The sequence below is a fragment of the Myotis lucifugus genome, unplaced genomic scaffold (genome assembly GCF_000147115.1).
Source record: "Myotis lucifugus unplaced genomic scaffold, Myoluc2.0 scaffold_17, whole genome shotgun sequence".
NCBI classification, from domain to species: Eukaryota; Metazoa; Chordata; class Mammalia; order Chiroptera; family Vespertilionidae; genus Myotis; species Myotis lucifugus.
In genome coordinates this window covers 10,016,885-10,039,182 of record NW_005871065.1, presented here as the reverse complement: position 1 = coordinate 10,039,182, position 22,298 = coordinate 10,016,885, and the positions used below count along the sequence as shown (strand labels likewise).

General features: G+C 37.3%; 1 protein-coding gene across 7 annotated transcripts in view; it reads left to right on the top strand.

Annotated features, from left to right (window-relative positions):
• ATP6V1H (ATPase H+ transporting V1 subunit H) overlaps nucleotides 1-22,298 on the top strand; it is a 74,514-nt gene that overhangs the window by 36,536 nt on the left and 15,680 nt on the right. For 3 of the 7 annotated variants that reach the window (XR_002828354.1, XM_023750968.1, XM_006085266.3), the window contains 4 exons: nucleotides 3,048-3,226; nucleotides 6,715-6,840; nucleotides 11,458-11,559; nucleotides 18,062-18,175. Coding sequence is in view for 4 of the 7 variants with exons in the window: in XM_023750968.1 (XP_023606736.1) it covers nucleotides 3,048-3,226; nucleotides 6,715-6,840; nucleotides 11,458-11,559; nucleotides 18,062-18,175 (521 nt within the window). In the remaining 3 variants the exon portion in view is untranslated. Of the gene's footprint in view, nucleotides 1-3,047; nucleotides 3,227-6,714; nucleotides 6,841-11,457; nucleotides 11,560-16,109; nucleotides 16,226-18,061; nucleotides 18,176-22,298 lie in introns of those variants that run through there. The other 4 variants (XR_002828355.1, XR_002828356.1, XM_023750969.1 and 1 more) reach the window with 4 other exon arrangements.

Below are 22,298 nucleotides of genomic sequence, written 5' to 3'. Positions count from 1 at the left end.
CAGTAATCAATCCTCAAATCAGAGTAGGTTGTATTAATGAGACTCTGAAGTCTTTTAGTAGCTAAGGTGAACATATTTTTTCTTCTACTTGAATGTTTCATTATCCATATTCTCATTTATTTAATAAAGGTGAAATTCTAGAAATAGGATCTTCTGACAGTTTCCTTCTATTGCTAGAGTTCAGTTAAATTCACAAACAAGTTTTGAATCCCATTTATATTCCAGCTCCATTATGCTAATTGTTAAGAAACACAAATGCCCAAGATACAGCTTGACACATAAGGGCTTGTTGTTTAGTGAAGACAGAATATGTAAATATATAATGTCATGATCAGTAATGCAAGGCAGTGATCATAATATACAAGAGTAAAGGTAACATGAGAGAGGTGGAGGGTAAGAATAAGGAGTTTTGCCCTTCTTAGCAACATTCAAATATACAATCTATAATAATAAAAGATTAATATGCTAATTAGACCAGACAGCCGAACATCCTTCCGGACGACCTTCCGGATGAAGCTGAAGCTGTGAGGGCCGAGCCCCTTGCATGAATTTTGTGCATTGGGCCTCTAGTACAGTATAATTGACTATCGTTACCATGGTGTACATTACATCCACAGAACTTATTTATTTTATAATTGGAAGTTTGTACCTTTTGACCACCTTCACCCATTTCACTCACTTCTCACTTCCTTCTTCTTGCAATTATCAATCTGTTTTTTATACCTATAAGTTCATTTTTTAAAATTTTTTGTTTTGTTTTTAGATTCCACATATAAGTGAGATCATACAGTATTTGTTTTTCTCTGCCTGACTTATTTCACTTAGAATAATGCCCTAAAGGTCCATCCATGTTTTTGCAAATGGCAAGATTTCTTGCATTTTTATGGCTGAGTAATTTTCTTTATACATGGATACTTAGATTGTTTTCATGTCTTAGATTGTGAATAATACTGCAATGAACGTAAGGTGCATATTATCTTTTCAAGTTACTGTTTTTCTCTTCTTCAAGTAAATACTCAGAGGTGGAATTGCTGTAACAACTGGTAGATCTAGTTTTAATTTTTTGAGGAACCCCTGTACTGTTTTCCATAGTGGCTGTAACCAGTTTACATTACCATTAACAGAGCATTGGTACTCCCTTTTCTCCAGATCTTCCCCAACACTCGTTATCTCTTGTCTTTTTGATGATAGCCATTCTGACAGGTGTGAGGTGATACCACATTGTGCTTTAAAAAAAAAAATCTTTATTGATTTCAGAGAGGAAGGGAGAGGGAAAGAGAGATAAAAATATCAATGATGAGAGAGAATCATTCATTGGCTGCCTCCTGCATGTCCCCTATTGGGGATCAAGCCCGCAACGCAGGTATGTGCCCTTGACCGGAATCGAACCTGGGACCCTTCAGTAACAAGCACCTTTTAATGAGCCTTTTGGCCATCTGAATGCCTTCTTTGGAAAAATATCTATTCAGATCCTCTGCCCATTTTTTAGTTGCCTTGTTTTTTTTTTATTGGGTTGTATGAGTTCTTTATACATTCTGGATATTAACCCACTTATCAGATATATGTTTTGCCGCTATTTTCTCCCATTTTGTAGGATGCTTTTTCACTTTATTCTTTTGCTGTGTAGAAGCTTTTAGTTTGATGTAGTTCTGTTTGCTGATTTTTGCTTTTGTTGCTGTGACTTTGGTATCCTAAACAAAAAATTGTTGTCAAGACTAGTGCCAGGAGCCTTTTCTGTGTTTTCTTCTAGGAGTTTGACAGTTTCATGTTTCTAATCAATTTCAAGTGAATTATTGTGAGCTGTGTAATATAGTGGTCTACTTTCATTTTTTTTTTTTTGCATGTGGTTATCCAGTTTTCCTAGTGCCATTCATTGAAGAACTATTCCCATGGAGTATCCTTGACTCCTTTGTCAAATATTAGTTGACTCTATATGTGGGGGCTTATTTCTAGGTGCTCTATTCTGTTCCATTACTCTATGAGACTGTTTTATGCCATTGCCATACAGTTTTGATTACTATAGCTTTGTAGTTTAGTTTGAAATCTGGAAGCATGATGCCTTTAGCTTCCTTGTTCTTTCCCAAGATTGCTTTGGCTATTTGAGGTCTTTGTGGTTCCATATAAATTTTAGGATTGTTTTTTCAAATATATGTGAAAAATGCTGTTGTGATTTTGTTAGGGATTAGTCACACTAATTTCTATATGCTAAGCTAAATCTCTTTCTGTGTTTATTTGGCATAATTAATAGAAATATAACTTGCTTACAAAAATAAGTAAATTTCAAATTTTAGTACAGTTGATTTGGAATTAATTATTACAGGCTTTTTTTTTTTTTAAATGGAAGGCATTTACCAATTGGTGAAGGGTAGCTTTCTTGAGAGCTTGTTCTTTCTTGTCCCTAGGCCTGAACATGTTCTTTGCTTAAAAATATTGGTTGATTCAGTGAACACTTGATCTTTATAAATATCTAGATTACTTTGCTGTTTTCATAAATACTTTTAAAAATAGAAAAATTATAGGAGAAAAACTAGGGACTTTGCCTGAATGTCAAAACTTTTCTGACAATTGTTCAAGCAAGAGAGTTCTTTATTGCTGTCCTTTCTGCACCTATCGGTTGATTGGAGGAGGGGAGGTGACTGACTGGAAACTAGAGAAATACTTAAGAAACATTCTTTCTTAGTATCCTAAGTGATCTTGGTGGCCAGTGAATGGAGAGTTTGTTGTGTGCTCAGGAGAAGGCTGTGAGAAAGGATTGTGATGGATTAAATTGTAAATATGTTCAGTGTTTGACACTTATATGGGTCAGTCATTTAAAATGTTTAGTAAGCCAAGTAAGTAAGCAAGGAATCAGAAGTACATTTCTGATATGGACAGATGCTTAGGAAAGAAGTAAGGATTTGCGATACAGTCATCCACTTAAAGGTGATAGTTAACCTGTCATTAGGAGAAGGATGAGGAGGAGAGAGGGTGTAAAAAGGATGTGCAGAGGTCTGAGAATATCACATAACAAATTATATAGCTTCTTATTATATCTTTGTCTAACCCAGAACTTTTTAGAAAAATCAGCTGAAAGAGAAACTCGCCAAGAATATGCTTTGGCTATGATCCAGTGCAAAGTTCTGAAACAGTTGGAGAACTTGGAACAGCAAAAGTATGATGATGAAGACATCAGCGAAGATATAAAATTTCTTTTGGAAAAACTTGGTGAAAGTGTTCAGGATCTTAGGTATGTTATTTTTAATTCTCACAGACTGGATATATTGGGTTTTGTTTTACTTGATTAGTATTTTAAGGCAATTTAAATTTGTTACTAAATATAAACTCAAAAGATTTCACTAAAATATTATGTCTTCTATTAAATATTTGGAGAATATGGAAAAACTGGCTCATCACCATGGTAACAGTTGGTCAGAGCTGTTTGGGAAGAGTTCCATCATTTTCTTTTTAAAGTTGGACTGACTGTACTACCACAGGTGGTTGGCACTATCATGGAAACCTTGAAGAATATCTCCCTGGTTTAGAATTTTTTAGAGCAGTGATGCTTGTTAATTTATGGAGGACTTTTGTCCACATATGGAAAGTATGTTTTTCCTGCTTTTCTGAAGTTCCTATTGGTTTATTTTTTTTATTTTAAACATTATGCAAATGATTTACATGAAGTAAACAAAAAGAAAATGCTTACACAGTACAGAAAGGACTCCATGCCACTCCCACCATCTTCCCAGCCTATTCCCATGCCCCTCACCCCCGCACATGCGCACACACACCGAGACAGACACACCAACGGGGTTTTACGTATCCTTCTAGACCTTGTTTTTGTTGTTGTTGTTGTTGTTTAATATCTTGTTGATCTTTCACATTAATCCAGGTGTTTGTTTTTTAATTATTGATACATTTTTAAAAGAGTTACTCTTAAGAAATACATCTTTTTCTGTAGTTGGACTGGGTTTGGGAGCCAGGCTGACTCTAGTTTGAATTGTTTGGCTCCTTTTTCCACATGTAACCTTGAGAAGTATACTTGACATTTTAACATCTCAGTTTTCCTTTTGGTAAATTAGCAATAAAAATTCTAACCTTGTAGGATTGTTGTGAGGTTTCAAGTGTTCAGCAGATGCCTTCAGTATAGTAATTTTTCCAGAAACCTATTTACCAGGTAATTCAATGCAGCCCATAATCCCAATGCCCAAATGCTTTTATAGAGATGGGAGAGGAGGTATCACCCACATCAGTGGTTTGTAATGGAGTTTTGTGGAGGGAGGCAAATGGTTTTTGTCTTTCTATAATTTCAAATATGAACAAGTTGATTGTAATAGCAATAGGCTAGCAATAGGCTTGCAGTTTTATAAATTCTATTATGATTATTTACAAAAGTTTATCATCAGTTCTTTATAAAAATCCTTTATGATCCTTTTAAAAAGTAAATGCTAGTGATAATTAGCTTTATAAATTATTTAATGTACATTGCTAATGATAAATATCTAGATTACTTTGCTGTTTTCATAAATACTCTTAAAAATAGAAAAATCATAGGAGAAAAACTAGGGACTTTGCCTGAATGTCAAAACTTTTCTGACAATTGTTCAAGCAAGAGAGTTCTTTATTGCTGTCCTTTCTGCACCTATCGGTTGATTGGAGGGGGTGGGGGGGAAGGTGACTGACTGGAAACTAGAGAAATACTTAAGAAACATTCTTTCTTAGTATCCTAAGTGATCTTGGTGGCCAGTGAATGGAGAGTTCGCTGTGGTGTGCTCAGGAGCAGGCTGTGAGAAAGGATTGTGATGGATTTAATTGTAAATGTGTTCAGTGTTTGACGCTTATATGGGTCAATCATTACTAATTATTACTTATTGATTTTTCATGTTGAATTTGGAAATTTTAAAACTTTCTATTTACATAAAGCTAATAGGATGATGGGTTCAGTTGAAAGATTTTTCTCTGTTTTTGCTCTTATAGGTTTAGGACATTATTGTTAACAATACTAGTTTACTTCTTATACTGACTGGGATTACATTCTTATTCAAACAGGACACTCTAATCAATTTAGTAAATCCTGGTTATACTAAATCACCACTGGGTATTAAATGTCCACTTCTTTTAAAAGTTTTTACTTGAAAGTGCAGGCATGTCTCGTCACTGTGTTTGTCCACTGGCTAATTGAATAATGAAGTATCTTGATACATAGTGAATGATGTTTACAAAGTGCATTGCAGTTTATTATATTTACAGAGACTTTTGTTTTTAATTCATCTATAGTGGGTTAATTCAACCAAAGAATTACCTCTTCATTGTTGGTAATCACATTGTAGCATATCTATATGCATAAAAGCCTAAAATGCAAAGTGTCCCCTCGGGAGTTCAACTGACCGGGAGTTCGATCACTCGCTATGACGTATGCTGACCACCACAGGGTGGCGCGGAATGAAGGAAGGCCCTGGTCAGCAGCCGACAGCCGGGGAAGGGAGTCTCTGACTGGCAGCCGGCAGCTGGCAGCCACTAGGGACCCTACCCGTGCACGAATTTGTGCACCGGGCCTCTAGTTGTACAGATATGTGTTTTCATTTTTGTAATGCAATATAGTAGTTTATGACATTTGTAGTATAATAATATCAGAATATGCTATTTTATTTTATGTTAAAGTCACATACTTTTACATAAATTTGTATTAATGAATCTAGTGGTCTGGCAAATACAGTATGTATGTGTGTGTGTGAAAGGAAGGGAGAGAAAGAGAGAAACATCGATGTGAGAGAGAAACATTGGTTGCCTCCCATAGACACCCCAACTGGGGATCAAACACACAACCTAGGTATGTGCCCTGATCTGGAATCAAATTCACAACCTTTTGGTATATGGGATGACGTTCCAACTGAATGAGCCACCCACCCAGGGCACAGATACAGTATTTTAAGTGGCAAGATAGAAACTCCGCTAGCTTATCAGATATTTTACTGATATACATTTATGTATACAGTAGAGGCCTGGTGCACGGATTCGTGGGCTGGTGGGGTCCCTCAGCCTGACCTGTGCCCTCTTGCAATCTGGGACCTCTAGGGGGATGTTGGACTCCCCGTTTCGGGTGGGGATCAGGCTGAAACTGGCAGTCTGACATCCCCCGAGGGATGTAGTAGTGCACGAAGAGGCAGGTGGCCAGGGAGGAGCCCAAGCTTGGGATGGGCGCCTCATCCCGGCCCAATGCGCCTGCCGCTGCCACCACTTGGTAGCGCTGCCGTGGAGGCAGGAGAGGCTTGTGTTGCCACAGCTGCCCTTGCCAGCCGTGAGCCCAGCGTCTGGTGCCCGTTGGTCAGCTGAGCAGCGCACTGACCACCAGGGGGCAGCTCCTGCATTGAGCATCTGCCCCCTGGTGGTCAGTGCATGTCATAGTGACCGGTCGTCTGGTTGACTGGTCTTTTGGTCACTTAGGCTTTTATATATATAGAAGATATATTAGGGTAGGGATTCTGAAAGCAAGTACTCCTTTTAATATCTCATGATGAGCATTCAAATTTTATAGTACTGCACCTGAATACTCTGAATAAATTTCACATGATTTATGAAGCTTATTTAAGCTCTTTAAACTTTGTTTAGTGGAATTTTGTTAATTTACAAAGGATGGTCAGTCTTTGTAGTTAAATCATTAATGAAGATGTTATTGTGTTTAATTTGGAGGATCGCTGAAGTTTATATAAACTCTGAATTCTTTAAAAATTTTTATAGCTCATTTGATGAATACAGTTCAGAACTTAAATCTGGAAGATTGGAATGGAGTCCTGTGCACAAATCTGAGAAATTTTGGAGAGAAAATGCTGTAAGGTTAAATGAAAAGAATTATGAACTCCTGAAGTAAGTTTTAAATTCCAGTTTATACTCTAATACCTGTTCTACATCTTCACAGACATGTTTCTGTTAGTCTAAATTTAGATATTCTATGGTTTTAATTTATATTTTCTTGCTTATTAATGTGGTTGAATACCTTTTCATATGCTTATTGGGAGTTTGTATATCTTTTTCCAGGAGAAGTACCTGAAGTATATATATTTTTTTCATTTATAGGAGTATATGTATTCTGAACATGAGTTCTTTATATATATATTCATCACAACTATTTTTTCCTACTTTGTCACATACTATTTCACTCTTTAGTTTTAATGTAGTTCAATTTATTAATATTTTTCTTAATGGCTAGTGATTTTTGTGTGTCCTGTTTAAAACGATTTTGAATACCCAAGGTCATGAAGATATATTTCTGTGTTATCTGATAGAAGCTTTGTTGTTTAACCTCTCATATTTAGATCTTCATTTCATATGGAATTGCTTTTTGAGTAAAGTATAAAGTAGGGGTCAAGATTCATTTTTTTCATTACAGGGATATCTGATTGAACCAGCACTTTTTATTGAAAGTAGTATTTTCCCCACAGCTTTGAGGGTTCCCTTTCTTGTAATAAGATGTGCACGTGTTTGCCTTTCTTTTCTCCCCCCACTCTTTCTTTTTTATTGAGATACTGGGGATCCAGTGCATGAATTTGTGCACCTTGAAAGGAACTGTGGGCTGCGAGGCTGCGGGGGCATAGGAGTGGGTCTTGGCCCATCCTCCACGCCCCCACCTGGCCCCTCCCGCCATGGCCCCCAGGTCCTGTGTCTGCCAACAGCCCCTGCTCCCGCTGCTGCCGCTCCCATGCACAGATGGCGCTGGCCCTGCTTGCACCTGCTGACAGTGTGGAGCAATTGGGGCCAGTGGCAGCAGTGGGTGCAAGCTGGGCCAGCGCTGTCAGCTGTTGCCAGCAGCGCTGCTGCCCTGATTGCCCCTCAGGAGCAGGGGGAGGTAGAGAAGCCCTCAGGGCCGATTGGGGCCGGCAGCTACTGCTGCACCCGCTGACAGCACCGAGTGATTAGGACTGGTGCTGGGCGCCGGCAGCAGGTGCGAGTGCCGGGCATGACTGCAGTGCGCAGGAGCAAAGAATTTTCAGTAACCACCAGAGGCTCGCCCTGATGACAGCGCCCGGTTCCTGCCTTGGTCTGGTGCCCCCACTCAACTGCTCCACCATCCTGCTGTGGCCGACACCTGCCATGTTCTGTGTGCGCCCCCTGGTGGTCAGTGCACATCATAGCGACCAGTTGTTCGGTTGTTCCGCTGTTTGGTCTATTTGCATATTAGGGTTTTATATATATATATAGATATGTTACATACCACATAATTCACACATCTAAAGTATAAAAATCAGTAGTTTTTAGTATATTCACAATGTATGTAATCATTAACACAGTCAATTTTAGAACATTTTCATCACTTCAAAAGAAACCTCATATTCTTTAGCTATAACCTCTCTATTAACCCATCCACTCAACCCTAAGCAACCACTCATTTACTTTCTGTTTCTATGGATGTGCATATTATGAGTATTTCTTTTGTTTAGACTTTATTTTCTGTGAATTACTCCAAATAATATATTTTTACTTAAAGTGTGGCAAGCCAAAGTGAATGGATGGTAGATGTTAGAGGATTGATGGAGAATAGGTAGAAGGAAGGAGTGAATTATATTTTCAGCATGCCACTTTGAGTTTTCAACAACAAAATGAGCTCAAATGGAAGGAGCTTTTTACAAAGTATTATTGAAGCACTACATGCATTTTTGTTATGACAAACTTAAAGAGCCTTTTGAAGTGCATGTTTTGTTTTCTAACATTAGGTTTTAATTTATATGGCTTTCTTAAATTACTTCCTTTATCTTTGTATGACCCTTTGTGATTTTTCTGAATAACCAGAAACAATGGCATGTGGCACTGTAGTTTTATTTTATGCTAATGTGATGAGAAATTTGAAGTTGTTGCTTGTATTTAGTTTTCATTCCCTTAAAGTATCTGCATGGGGATGATTGACAGGAGGGTCATACTCATGCTGCCCTTCAAACTAGCTGATAAAATAGGTACAGATAGAATCTTTATTTTATTCTGCTATTAAAAAACACAGTACTTCATTTTATCTGTGGAGAACTGCACTTATGTCAGGCTCTAACCTATTTTTCAGGTAATTCCAAACTTAGCAAGTATGTGATATAAGTTAATTTTTGCCTTTATCACTCTTGAGTATAATAGTTTTCAGAAAATACTTTCTAACCTTGTATGTTATAATTTTGAAATAAGTATGTAATTTGAATAAGGAAATATTCTGAAATACAAGAAACCACGCAGTTTAGAATTAATTTTTTTTTTTATTGTTGAGAGTATTACAGAGGTCCCCCTCATTTTTCCTCCCATTGTCCACTCCACCCCGTTCCCACCCCAGCCCAGGCCTTCATCACTCTATTGTCTGTGTCCATAGGTAATGCATATATGCATATAAATTCTTTGGTTTATCTCTTCCCGCCCCCTCCCTCCCCACTTCCCTCTGAGATTTGTCAGTCTGTTCCATGCTTCCATGCCTCTGGTTCTATTTTATTCATCAGTGTATTTGGTTCATTAGATTCCTTGTTCGTTTATTTTGATTTTTAGATTCAATTGTTGATAGATGTGTATTTATTACCATTTTATTGTTCATATTTTTTTAAAATATATTTTTATTGATTTCAGAGAGGAAGGGAGAGGGAGAGAGAGATAGAAACATCAATGATGAGAGAGAATCATTCATCAGCTGCCTCCTACACGCCCCCCACACTGGGGATCAGGCCTACAACCTGGGCATGTGCCCTGACCAGAAATCGAACTGTGACCTCCTGGTTCATAAGTTTTTGCTCAACCACTAAGCCATGCCAGCTAGGCATATTCATATTTTTTATCTTCTTTTTTTCTTCTTCTTTTTAAATAGATTATAATTAAGAGAAAAAAGCCGAGGGAACAAGTTTGTAAAATTGAGGAAAAATATTGTGAAAGAGAACAAGAGCAAAAATTGCGAGTGATCAGTTAGAATAATAATGTGAATTCTATTTTGGATTTGTATAGCACTTTTCACGATTACATTTCTAGAAAATATCAGAGTCAACATTCACATTTGACCTAATTCCAAAGCTGTGATATGTTGCTCTGTTGATCCCATTGGAGTGACTGACAGAATCTCGGCTTGAGGTCGATGTGGTGCTACAGATTTGGGTTGTGATGATTCCATTGTTGATATAACAGCTGTGTTCAGGGATAAATTAGAGAAAGCTCTCTTTTTGCTTACCACAAGAATCTTTTTTTTTTTTTTTAACTTATTTTCCTGGACATGTTTATTGACGATTCTAAGAGTATGCTTTTAAATGTTTATGGAGATCTCATTAAAATGCAGATTCTAAGTAAGTCTAGGGCTGGGTCTGTGATTCAGCTTTTTAATAACTGGCTCAAGGTTTCTCTGCCTACCTTTTTCTATCATCACCTGAGCCTGTCATATAGCTAACTCTATAAATAACAGGAAGCACTGACAAAGAACCTATTATCATCATGAAATAATTCCACACCTTCTTCCAGACTAACTGGGAAATCAGTCTCTGTCACCAGCTATTCAGCTCTGTCCTCCTGGTGCCAAAACAGACATGGACAGTGAGCAAACTAATGAGTGTGGCTGTGTTCCCATAAAACTTTATTTATAAAACGGTGGCTGCTGAGTTTGGACTTCAGCTCTAATTTGCTGACCTCTGGTTTAAGGTATTCAGAATAAATATTCTGTTATGCTTTTAAAGACTCCCATGTTAATAATATTTTCTTACTGTTTCATAAAGTAATTTCTTAATAAAATGTCAAAGTAAAATGTCATTGAAATAATTTAATCTTTTGAAATCATTTGAGTTGTTTCAGTTGAATTAAACTTAATTTCAGAATAATTTGCAAGTTGGCCTTTTAAAAAGAACATAGTTTGAAATTTAAAAAATATTAATGTGTGGGAGATTGAATGTATTTCTTGCTTTTTCCCAGTGGGTTTTCCTGTGCTTGGGCTGAATGAACTGCCACCAGGGTGTGCTTGTGCTTTGTGTGGGCTAGAGTCAGCAAGTAATAGTTCACATCTCAGTTTCAACATTTGCTGTGTCCTCAGCAGATTACCTAACTTCTCTGGCTCTCATTTCCTCATTTATGGATTGTTGTGAGGAATATGATTTACACAGAGTTTGGAACATGCATATGTATAGTAAATGCTCATTCCTTTCTCCTCTCTTATTTGGAAATGCAGATTGCCCACTTAGCCTAGAAGTGTGGAATTACTTTAAAATGAAATGATTCCTGGATTGACAAAAGGTTCTTTATCAGCACTTCCTGTTGTTTATAGAGTTTAGCTATTTGACAGGTTGACATGTGATAGAAAAAGGTAGGCAGAGAAACCTTGAGCCACAGTCTTAAGTGATGCTTCAGAAACTAAGTAAGCAAGCTTCATAGATTCATACATATTTTGAACAAAATGTTTATTTTTGGGAAGATATCCTGTTATACCTGTGCTCTGTTGTGCTCTATAGAAGAATCAAAAATTGATATCTTTTTGCATTAAATTTATTTCAGAATTTTGACAAAACTTCTGGAAGTATCAGATGATCCACAAGTCTTAGCTGTTGCTGCTCATGATGTTGGGGAATATGTGCGGCATTATCCACGGGGCAAACGGTAACAGACAAGCCATTAATATCTTTTGGGTTTTCAGAAACAGTCAATATAGAATCCTAATGTACTTGTCTAAAATAGGGTAGTTTAGCAGAGGAGTATGTGAAATCAAGATTACAATAATACTGGGAATTATGATAAACCTAATTAAAATGGGTAGTATAAAAATATAAGTACACCTGTATACTACTATAGTGTAGTAGTCAACAGAGATCACAGAAATTTCATATTGAAGATTTTCTTTGGTTTATATGATTTAATTCAATAGCTATTTTATGAGCTATGGTTATTTTTCAACTATTTGTACTAACTTTGAACTCAGCAGGTTTAAAGTATAGAAGGAAATATAACACCTGAAAGAAAAGTTACAGGAGATGTCTGATAATGGAATTAATGTACGTATTTAAAAGTATTAAAGAAATTTCATGTGGGAGGAGACAGGTAAGGCTTTACAGAGGAGGTGAGGCTGACCTCAATTTAAAATCACTTAGCTTCATTAACAATGAAAAGATAGGATTTTTTTTCTTTTGAAAAATAAGAGATCAAGGTGCCAATAGAAGGGATAAGGCATTAAATTGGACAAAGGGCTGTTTTTGTTGTTTGGAAAAGTACCTTGGTTTGAATTTTTGCTTTTCCACTTGCTAATTGGTTTCCTAATTTATAAAATTGGGATAATAATCATATTCCTTTCTTGGGAGGGTGATATGAAGATTAAATGAGTTAATCTAAATACAGTGATTAGAACAGTGCCGTTGGTACATAGTAAGTTCTCAATAAGTATTAGCTACTTTTATTATTATTGATGTTAATATTTTATATTCATTAAAGCTATATATAAGGAAGATATGTTTATCTTATTTATCATAAAAAATTATCATATAAACCCAGAACATCTTAGAATGTGAGGGAAAATTGGCAGAGCACCATTGTAGTTGCAGACTTTCACATTCCATAATTACTTCATGACTTCTTTGTCCTTATTTTGTATAAATATTTAAACACTGGAGGCCCAGTTCACGAAATTCATGCACGGGTAGTGTCCCTAGGCCTAGCCAGCCATCAGAGTCAATCTGTGGGGCAACCGGCAGGGTGGTTGGGGGGTCCCCGCTGGCACCCACCTTGGCAGGCCTGGAGCCTGCGGGCTGGGGGCAGCTCCTGCATTGAGCGTCTGTCCCCTGGTGGTCAGTGCGCATCATAGCGACCGATTGTTCCGCCGTTCGGCCAATTTGCATATTAGGCTTTTATTATATAGGATCATATAACATCATGTCAATGACTAGATGGAGAGATATTCCTTCAAGCAGAGAAATTACCTTTTCTCCCAAAGTGTCCATGCAACCTATTATTTTTTACCTTTATCTTGTTTTTTTAAAAAAAATATCTGATTTGTTGTAGCTCAGGCTGCCTTATATTGATGGATTCCAAAAAATTATGACAGTTCACCTGAAGCAGAATTTGCTGTCAGTCTGTTATCTATGCTTGTATTTCTATTTTGTTTGTTAAATTATTTTGTTGATTAGATTCCACATATAAGTGAAATCTTACGGTATTTGTCATTCTCTGACTGGCTTATTTTACTTAGCATAATAATTTCCAGGTTTATCCATGTTGTTGCAAAAGCTAAGATTTTCTTCTATTATTAAGGCCAAATAGTAGTATTCCACTATGTAAATGCACCACAGCTTTTTTATCTACTGATGGACACTTGGACTGTTTCCAGATCTTGGTTATCCTTTATAATAAAAGGCTAATATGCAAATTGACCGAACGGCGGAACGACAGGCTGCTATGATGTGCAGGGGGCAGATGCAGGAGCTGCCCCCTGGTGGTCAGTGCACTCCCACAGGGAGAAGCACTGAGCCAGGCTCACAGCTGGCAAGCGCAGTAGCGGTGGCAGGAGCCTCTCCCACCTCCGTGGCAGTGCTACAGATGTCCAACTGACGGCTTAGACCCGCTCCCCGCCATCAGTCAGACATCCCCTGAGGGCTCCTGGACTGCAAGAGGGCACAGGCCAGACTGTGCACAGGCACAAGAGGGCACAGGCACAAATTTCGTGCACCAGGCCTCTGGTTATAAATAACGCTCAGTGAACATAGGGGCACATATATTCTTTCTGATTGGTGTTTCAGTTTTCTTAGGATATATTTCCAGAAGTGGGATTGCTGGGTTAAAATGTACTTCCATTTTTAATTTTTTGAGGAAACTCCATATTGTTTTCCACAGTGGCTGCACAGTCTGTATTCCCAGTAGTTCACGAGGGTTCCCTTTTCTGCACATCCTTGCCAGCACTGTTGTTTGTTGATTTATTGATGATAACCATTCTGATAGGTGTGAGGTGGTATCTCATTGTATTTAATATTTGCATTTCATTGATGATTAGTGACATTGAGCATTTTTTCGTATGTCTTTTGACCTTGTGTATGTCGTCTTTGGAGAAGTGTCTATTCAGGTCCTTTGCCCATTTTTTAATTGGATCTTTTTTTTTCTTTTGGTGTTGACTTGCATAAGTTCTTTATAAATTTTGGATATTAACCCCTTATCTGATGTATCATTGGCAGATATGTTCTCCCCTCAGTGGGTTTATTTTCATTTTGTTGATGGTTTCCTTTGTTGTGCAAAACTTTTTAGGTGTAGTCTCAATTGTTTTTCTTTTGCTTCCCTTGCCCAAGGCACTGTATCAGAAAAAATATTGCTATGAGAAATGGCCAAGATTTTGCTACCTACCTGATATCAAACTATACTTTATATCATATTATAGAACCATATTAATAGGGAAAAAGACGTTTAGAACAAAAAAAATTAGTGCTGTGCTTTTTAGAATATCTGAAAAATTTACTCTAAAATTACGTTTCTCTGTTTCACCAGCTGGTACATTCTTTAAATGTTATTACCAGTGTTGAGCTTGTTAATAGTGTATTATAATATTACAAGTCTTTAAAGCTTAACATGCTATTGACTTGATTTGTTTTGAAATATGTTTAGCAAGGTTTTTTCTATTAGGCAATGGCTATTAAAGTACTAGAATATTGCTCTAAATTAAATTATCTAAATATTTGGCCTTTTTAATGATACCTTGTCTTAATCTGCCAACTGGAAAGATTCTTTTTCACCACTTTTTCAAGCATTTATGATTTTGGACATCTGTATAATCTGAAAGTAATTGGTGGTTCATTTGAATCTTAAATTTAGAAGAGGGGGAATGTATTTTTATAGCAATGTGTTTCAGTGGAATGGAGATTGTTTATTCCTCTTTGACACCCACTGGAATCTTGGGTGGAGGACAGTAATATGTATAGTTTGAAAATGAATGTGTAGTAAATAAATATAGTAATAAATTATTAAAAGCAAATTTTTAAAATTTTCTTGGCTGGTGTTAATATGAGCAGATACAAGGGGCAAGGGTTTAAAATGTCAAAAACCATGACTTTCTAGAGGGATAGGCAGTACATTTGTTGTGAAGATTACATGAGAGAAAATATAGGAAGCATTTTGCATATGCCCAACAAGTAAAAAAATTGCTATCATCGTCATCATCAGTGGTGTGTGATCTCTGTGTTTTTTAATTTCACTAAAATGGTACCTTTCTGAGATTATACTTATTCATATACAGTTGATCCTCATTATTTATGAATTCTAGATTTGTGAATTTGCCTACTTTTTTAAAATTTCTTTTCTAACCCCCAAATCAATACTTCATGCTTTCACAATTGTTGGTGGACATGTACAGAGCAAAATTTAAGTCACCTGATTCACACATTCCCAGCTGAAGGCAAACAAGGCGATACTCTGCCTTCTTTTTTAGCTTTGTACTGTAAACAAGTATTCCTTATGTGGTCTGTTTAGTGTCATGGTTTTTGTATTTTTGTGCACTTTGTTGGTGATTTCATTGTTTCACTAGCTCTGAGCCGAGGGCTGAAGTGCTGTGTAGAGTCCTCAGCAGAAGAAGGCTGTGATATGCCTTACAGAGAAACTATGTGTATTAGATAAGCTTCCTTCAGGCATGAGTTACGGTGCTGTTGGCTATGAGTTCAGTGCTAATGAATTAATAATATATAAAGTAAGTTGTCTTCACACAGACACACATAAAACAAGGTTATGTATTGATAGGTTAATGGCAGTGTTGTGACCAGAGGCTTGGAGGAACCTAACCTTGGATTTCCCCTAGGATTTTAATATTAACTAAATCATTGTTAGTGATGACTGTATAGAATATAGATAATGAGAATCAACTGTATCTCCATGTGTTGGAGGTGTCCAGAAGGGGCCCAATAAATAATGCCCCTCCTGCCTGCCTGCCTGCCTGCCTGCCTGCCTGCCTAAATTCTAAATTATTTGAGAAACATGTCAAAGGAGATAACAAATGGAGGCCAAAGTACTGATAAAGCCAATATTGAAAAACATGGCATATGTACAATACACAGATGGCCTTCCTAAAACTGAACTCAGAATTGGACTAACCCATTAATCCCAGGGAACACTGGACTGACATGGAAGAGAAAGGAGGGGGTGTATCTGTGCATGTGGATTTCTTTTTCCAAACTCCCCAATTACAGCGGTCCACCCTGGAGGAGTAAGCAAGGGCAGGAGGAGACAGGGGTGTTAAGCTAAAGAGGAAAAGTAAGAAGCCAGTCCTGCCAACCCCTCAAAGTAGCTCATACACATGAACACGGTCAGTTGAATAAGCAGTTTGTGGTGAAATAAGAATGACTTTATGGCCCTGGCTAGTGTGGCTCAGTTGGTTCATTGTCCTATGCACCGAAGGTTCGATTCCCGGTCAGGGCACATACCCAGGTCGTGGGTTCGATCCCTAGTCAGGCATGTACGGGGAGGCAACTGATAGAGGTTTCTCTCTCTCTCCCTTTCTCTACCTCTCTCTCTAAAAATCAATAAAAACATACCCTTTGGTGAGGATTAAAAAAATTTAGAATGACTTAATGACTTTATGTTTATTCCTCATATTCCCTTTAAAATGTATCCAGTGACGATAATCTTTCCATGCCTCTAGTTGAAAACTACATGAAGAGGAGTGGGACAACTTCAGGAACAGAAGACAGCGTTTGCCAAGACTCTGTGGCTGGAGGACCCGAAAGGGGGCCAGTGGAGTCAGTGCACAGAGTCCAGGGTGTAGGCCCGGGCTCTATGAAGCGAGAGAAGGCTCCAAGTCAGACTGTGAAGGGCCTTGTCAGCCAGCGTTTTATGCAGAACAAGCGATAATTCAGATTTTTGGAAGGTCACTTGGACTGGATTGAAGGGGCGCAGCCCCTGTATCCTTCTCCTCCTCCTCCTCCTCATAGCAGTAGACATGGGCTTTATGTCCCTTAGTCTTCACAGCAGCACCATAAAGGAGGCATTCTTGTTATTCTCATGTGGCAAGAAGGAATTTACATGGTTAAATGACTTCCCTAATGTAACATATCTGATAGAGAGCAGAGCTGATATACGTATTAAAGTAATGTTTTAAAGCACAGTACCTGGCACATAACAAGCACTCAATTAATGTTTGGTAATAATTATACCGTACTTTCCCCCCTCAATTCAGTATATTAAAAAAGGATGATTTAAAAAATAAGGTATAAAAAGGTATAAACATAAAAGCCTCTCTCTCATCTTTGATCCCCATCCATCTGTCTGTGAGGTTGTCTTAAACCACCAAAGCCCTATTGCTGTCACTTGTCACTGGCTACGTAATAGTTATATCTCCCACTAGGCAGTACAGACTGGAGAATCCACACTGTTGTGCTGGAGTTAAGAGACTCCACAGCTCTATCCACAGCCACGTCCTTGCAGAGGAACAGAGAATCTCTTTCCATTCATGAAGGAAATAACCATTTTCACTTCACTTTTACATCTGTGGTAACTGGAGTTTTTAGGGTGTCGGGTGCAGTGATAGAAAGCAATGCTGGTTGTCAGTCATCACGGTGCTCTTGACAAGAGGAATTTTCCTCCTCTGGTTCATTGCCCAGGAGGTCATGTGGTAATTCCCATTGTTACAAGAAAGAGCAGATATCTTAAAAATCAGTAGTCCTTTTCAGGAAATTAACATGGCTTCTACTGGGTGCTTTTAACTCTGTGTTCCCTGGAATCTGTACTTGAGCCCATATCTGTCTCACAGCACAGCCACTGGTGAACTTAATATTGGTTGATATTATTATGGATATTAGATTATATTCAATATATTGATTTTAAGCAGGCCAGAAATACTAAAAATAAAGAAGTTGATAAACTACCTAGAAAACTATAACCGGGAATATTATGTGAGATATTCAGGTAGGTGAAACTTGCCTGGATTGGGAAAGGAGAATAGCAATTAGATTTATTCTTAGAAATTCAAAAGAAATATTTGAATGCCTTAAAACTATGATTTGGAGAAAATGATAGAAAAAAGGCATGTGTTGGTTTACTTACGTGTATTGTAACTTTGCTAGGGATTTGGGCTTTCTGCTGACTAACAGCATGAGTTTGAAAGTAATTGCAGTATCTTCACAAAGTGGCTTCTGTTCCGCAGGGTCATTGAGCAGCTTGGTGGGAAGCAGCTGGTGATGAACCACATGCACCACGAAGACCAGCAGGTTCGCTACAACGCTCTCCTGGCTGTGCAGAAACTCATGGTGCACAACTGGTATGTGCCGGTTCTCCCCCTACTCACACACTGGTCTGCGAGGTCTCACTTGTCCAGAAGTTCTTATGTAATTGTCCTGATGAATGATAGTTTTTAAAATCAGTGATATTTATATTTAAAATTTTTTAAATTTTTTTTCCTTTTTATTGAATTTATTGGGGTGACACTGGTTAACAATATTATACAGGTGTCAGGTGCACAGTTCCACAACACATCATCTGTACACTGCATTGTGTGTTTATTATTTTAAATATCTAGAAATATATTTTAGCAATTCAGAGCAATGACATAATTTTTTAAAAACTGTATTAATTTTCTGAAGAAATGTATATGTATGTATTCAAAGTGCTGATATCAAACACATCTCCAGAAGTAATAAAAGGCCCCCTGTGACATGAGTGAACCAACCTTTATGGAATGAATGAAATCCAGTTGAACTATTCTGATCAGAGACTACAATTTTGCCAGGTTTAATTACTCAGCATAGGGTTCACCTGACTGGATTTTACCAGTTCACATGAAAACACAAAGTGATTAAGATTTAACTCTCACATTTCCTTTTTATTCATTATAGCTGTTTGCTTTTGAAATAACTGAAGTCATGTTTTTCTGTCATTAAAAAAAAATCGAAAGTATTGACCTTTGTGTGTCCACTTAAAACAAGATAAATGAAAGAGTGACTGCTTAGATAAAAATGGTGAGCCATTTATATACATGATGGAACAAACCAGGATCCTTTGTCATGGCTATTTTTAGCCGGAAGTTGGATATTCAGTGCTTTCAGCAGCATAACATCTTCTGAACAGTTCAAATGCCTCTCTGTTCCCACTCTGTGGAAGCATGCTCTGGCCTTGGACTATTTTTGTTAATGCACAATGAGCAAATGTACATTCCCTATAACTGACAATAATATTACCAGAAAGAATTAATGGTGCATTAGGATGTACAGTGGGGCCTTGACTTACGAGTTTAATTCGTTCCGTGACGGAGCTCGTAACTCAAATTACTCGTATGTCAAATCTTAAAGTGAACGAGTGTGACACGTGATGCTGGGCTGATGTTGTGGCGTTCACTGTGACGTTCGCTGTGCCAACTAGCGGTGGGGTATCTGAAGCTGGCTCGTAACCCGAATTTTAGCTCGCAACTCAAAGCAAAAAATCGGCCGAGAGATGGCTCGTATCTCGAAAAACTCGTTAGTCGGGACACTCGTAAATCAAGGCCCCACTGTACTAGTATACATTTGAAAGATGAAGCAAATACAGTATAGGAGAATATCCAGGTGCTGTTGTGGCATTATACATAACTGTTATCATCTTACTACTTAAGCATTTTCTCATAAACACTGACATTTATGTATTTTCTCAGTGACTATGTTTTGAGCACTTACTCTGTACTCTATTAAGTGTTGGGCTGTAGCTATGATGGAAGTGGGCACAACTTTATGTAGGATGATTAGAGATGGCCTCTCTGAGTAGACAAACACAGCTAAGTTGAGATAAGAATGAAAGGAACCAGTCATAGAGCTCAAGTATTGGGGGTAATTATTTCACATAGAGGGAATGAGAGGGTAAAAGACCAGGAAGCAGGAATGAGCTTGGCTTCTTTAAAAGAAATGTCTGGAAACATATTGTTATGTGACAACTGGGGGTGATGGTGCTACAGGCACCTAGTGGGTAGAGGCGAGGGATGCTGCTGAACATCCTACAATGCAGATAGTTCCCACAATGAACAACTGTCTTGCCCAATGTACCGATGGTGCCAAGGTTGAGAAGCACGAATTTGAAGAATGGAATGAGGCCAGCGTGAAAAAAGTGGGCAAGGAGAGTTTGGCAGACATCCAATTGCATAGGTTGTCATTTGACTCATATAAGATGAGATGAAAGCTTTGAGAAATTTTTTAAAACAGGGAAATGACAAGGTTTGATTTGTGTTTTAAAAAGATTGTTTAGACTGCTCTGTGGAGAATGGATTGCACAGGGGTAAGTGTAAAAGGAAGAAGACTGTTTTAGTAAGTTCTCATTGTGGTCTAGAGTAGAGATGGTTAGTAGCTTGGACCACAGCTATAAAAGTAAGGAAGTAGATGGATTTAGGATAGATTTCAGAGCTAGCGCTGGCAACATCTGATGGGCTGAAAACATTTTTACTTTGTTCATAACCTCAATGCAGAAAGAATGGGATCAGCAGAAGGCACTCAAAGTAGTTTTTATCTGTTCAGCAGGAGGAAAATCCTTGCAAGTCTGTCAGTAAAATATGGAATAACCCACTGGGTTTCCCCACTTTTTTCGCTTCAACCCGAGCCACATTTTCCTTTTCTATTTAATTTATTCCATCACCATTTATCTCTTCTATGTCCTCTTCCACCTCCACACCCCCCACCTTGCAATCCCCACACTGTTGTCCATGTCCATGAGTTCTCTCTCTTTTTTTCTTTTTTGCTCAATCCCTCCACTCTGCCTTCGAGTCCCTCCTGCCCTCCCCCTGCAGCGTATGCCTCCTCTCTATCTATGAGTCTGTCTCTATTTCCTTGGTAGTTCAGTTTGCTCATTAAATTTCACAAATGAGTGAGATCATGTGGTCCTTGTCTTTCTCTGACTGGCTTATTTCACTTAGCATAATGTTCTCTAGTTCCAGTTGGTTGAGTGTTGTTCCTTGCACCAAAGCACATTTTTCAACATAAATGAATTATTTAGTAATTTTATCTCTCTTGGTTTATGTCTCCGGATGAAATTAGTTTAAAGAATGTTGGCATTCAAGGCTGTTGCAGCCAATGAGCTTATGTTTGCCAGGTGTTTTTCTAAAGTTTCTGTGAAAAACACTTTTATTTTTGTTGAAATTAGCGTTGCTGAAGTATAATTCTTGTTTTAATTTCTCTTGGCGCATTTATTGTTGGGTTTAGCTTTTTAAAAAATGTATATGAAAGAAAAGATAGGTATGAAATAGGATGTTGACCTTTTCCCTTTGCTAGTAGAGAAACATTTTTGAGAATTTGTTTTTTTATATGATCATATATTGAAGGTGAAACATTTAAAATTTGATTATTTTCCCCCCTGAATTTAGGAACTTGATTTAGTCTCATAGTATATTTTTTGATGTATGTGTACAAAAGGAAAAGTAAATATCTTTATAGCCAGAAACTGGTTTATTCACTCTTTATCATTGACTAGCTAATAAGAGAATATCCTTACCTGCTAATTATGTGCCAAGCTATCTTAACTTAATGTTTTAGTTATAATAGACCCCCTTTAATCGACAGGCTTGGTGTCAGTGTTTTCTTATGCTTTCTTTAGAAAGGAATTTTCACATAAAGAAAGATTCGAATTCACATGTGACCTGTAGATTTTGTTGTGACATGTATAATTTTTTGGCTCTTTGTGCCAGAGAATGAAAATTGCTCAAGTAACAGCAATTTATTTAACCTCCAGTCAATAAGAGACCAAATAGAATGCCATTTGGAAGGTAAATCTTCTGCAACGTGATCTACAAATGTGAAAAGATTTTTAATAAAAATCTTTATGCAGGTAACCAAGTTGTCCTTATTAAATCATGCTGGTAAAGACTGCCTTTTACTTACCTAACATAGAGGCTTTAATTACCTAAAATATGGTTCTAAGATGTTTCACACTAAATAAAAACATGAAAACACAGTTGACTTTGTGTCCTCTTAACATTTTTTTTGTTTGGACTTAAAATTAATTTTTATGAGTGACAATATTTTAGTTGAAAATTATTAAAATATAATCATGGACAAAAGCAAAATGAAAGTCTGCCTGAATGACAACAGCAGCAGCTTTCCATGGCAGTTTTGCTCGTTATCTGGAGTCATTAGTTTGCTCCTAAGCTGTGCTGAAAAGATTTCTAGCACATTCTTTTGATTTTCTTTTACTTTTCTATCATAAATGATTTTTAGATATTTGATATTGTATTATTCCTAAAGTATCTGTTTATTAGAATACATTATAATTTTAGATATAAAGTAAACATTTATTTTTTACTACAGGGAATATTTTTGTTTTAAGTATAAGTTTAGAATTACATTTTAAGTATAAATTGGATAATTTAAAAATAGAACTAGTTTGTCTTTGGATGTTGATTTTGATTATTTTTTAAGGAGTTAAATATTATG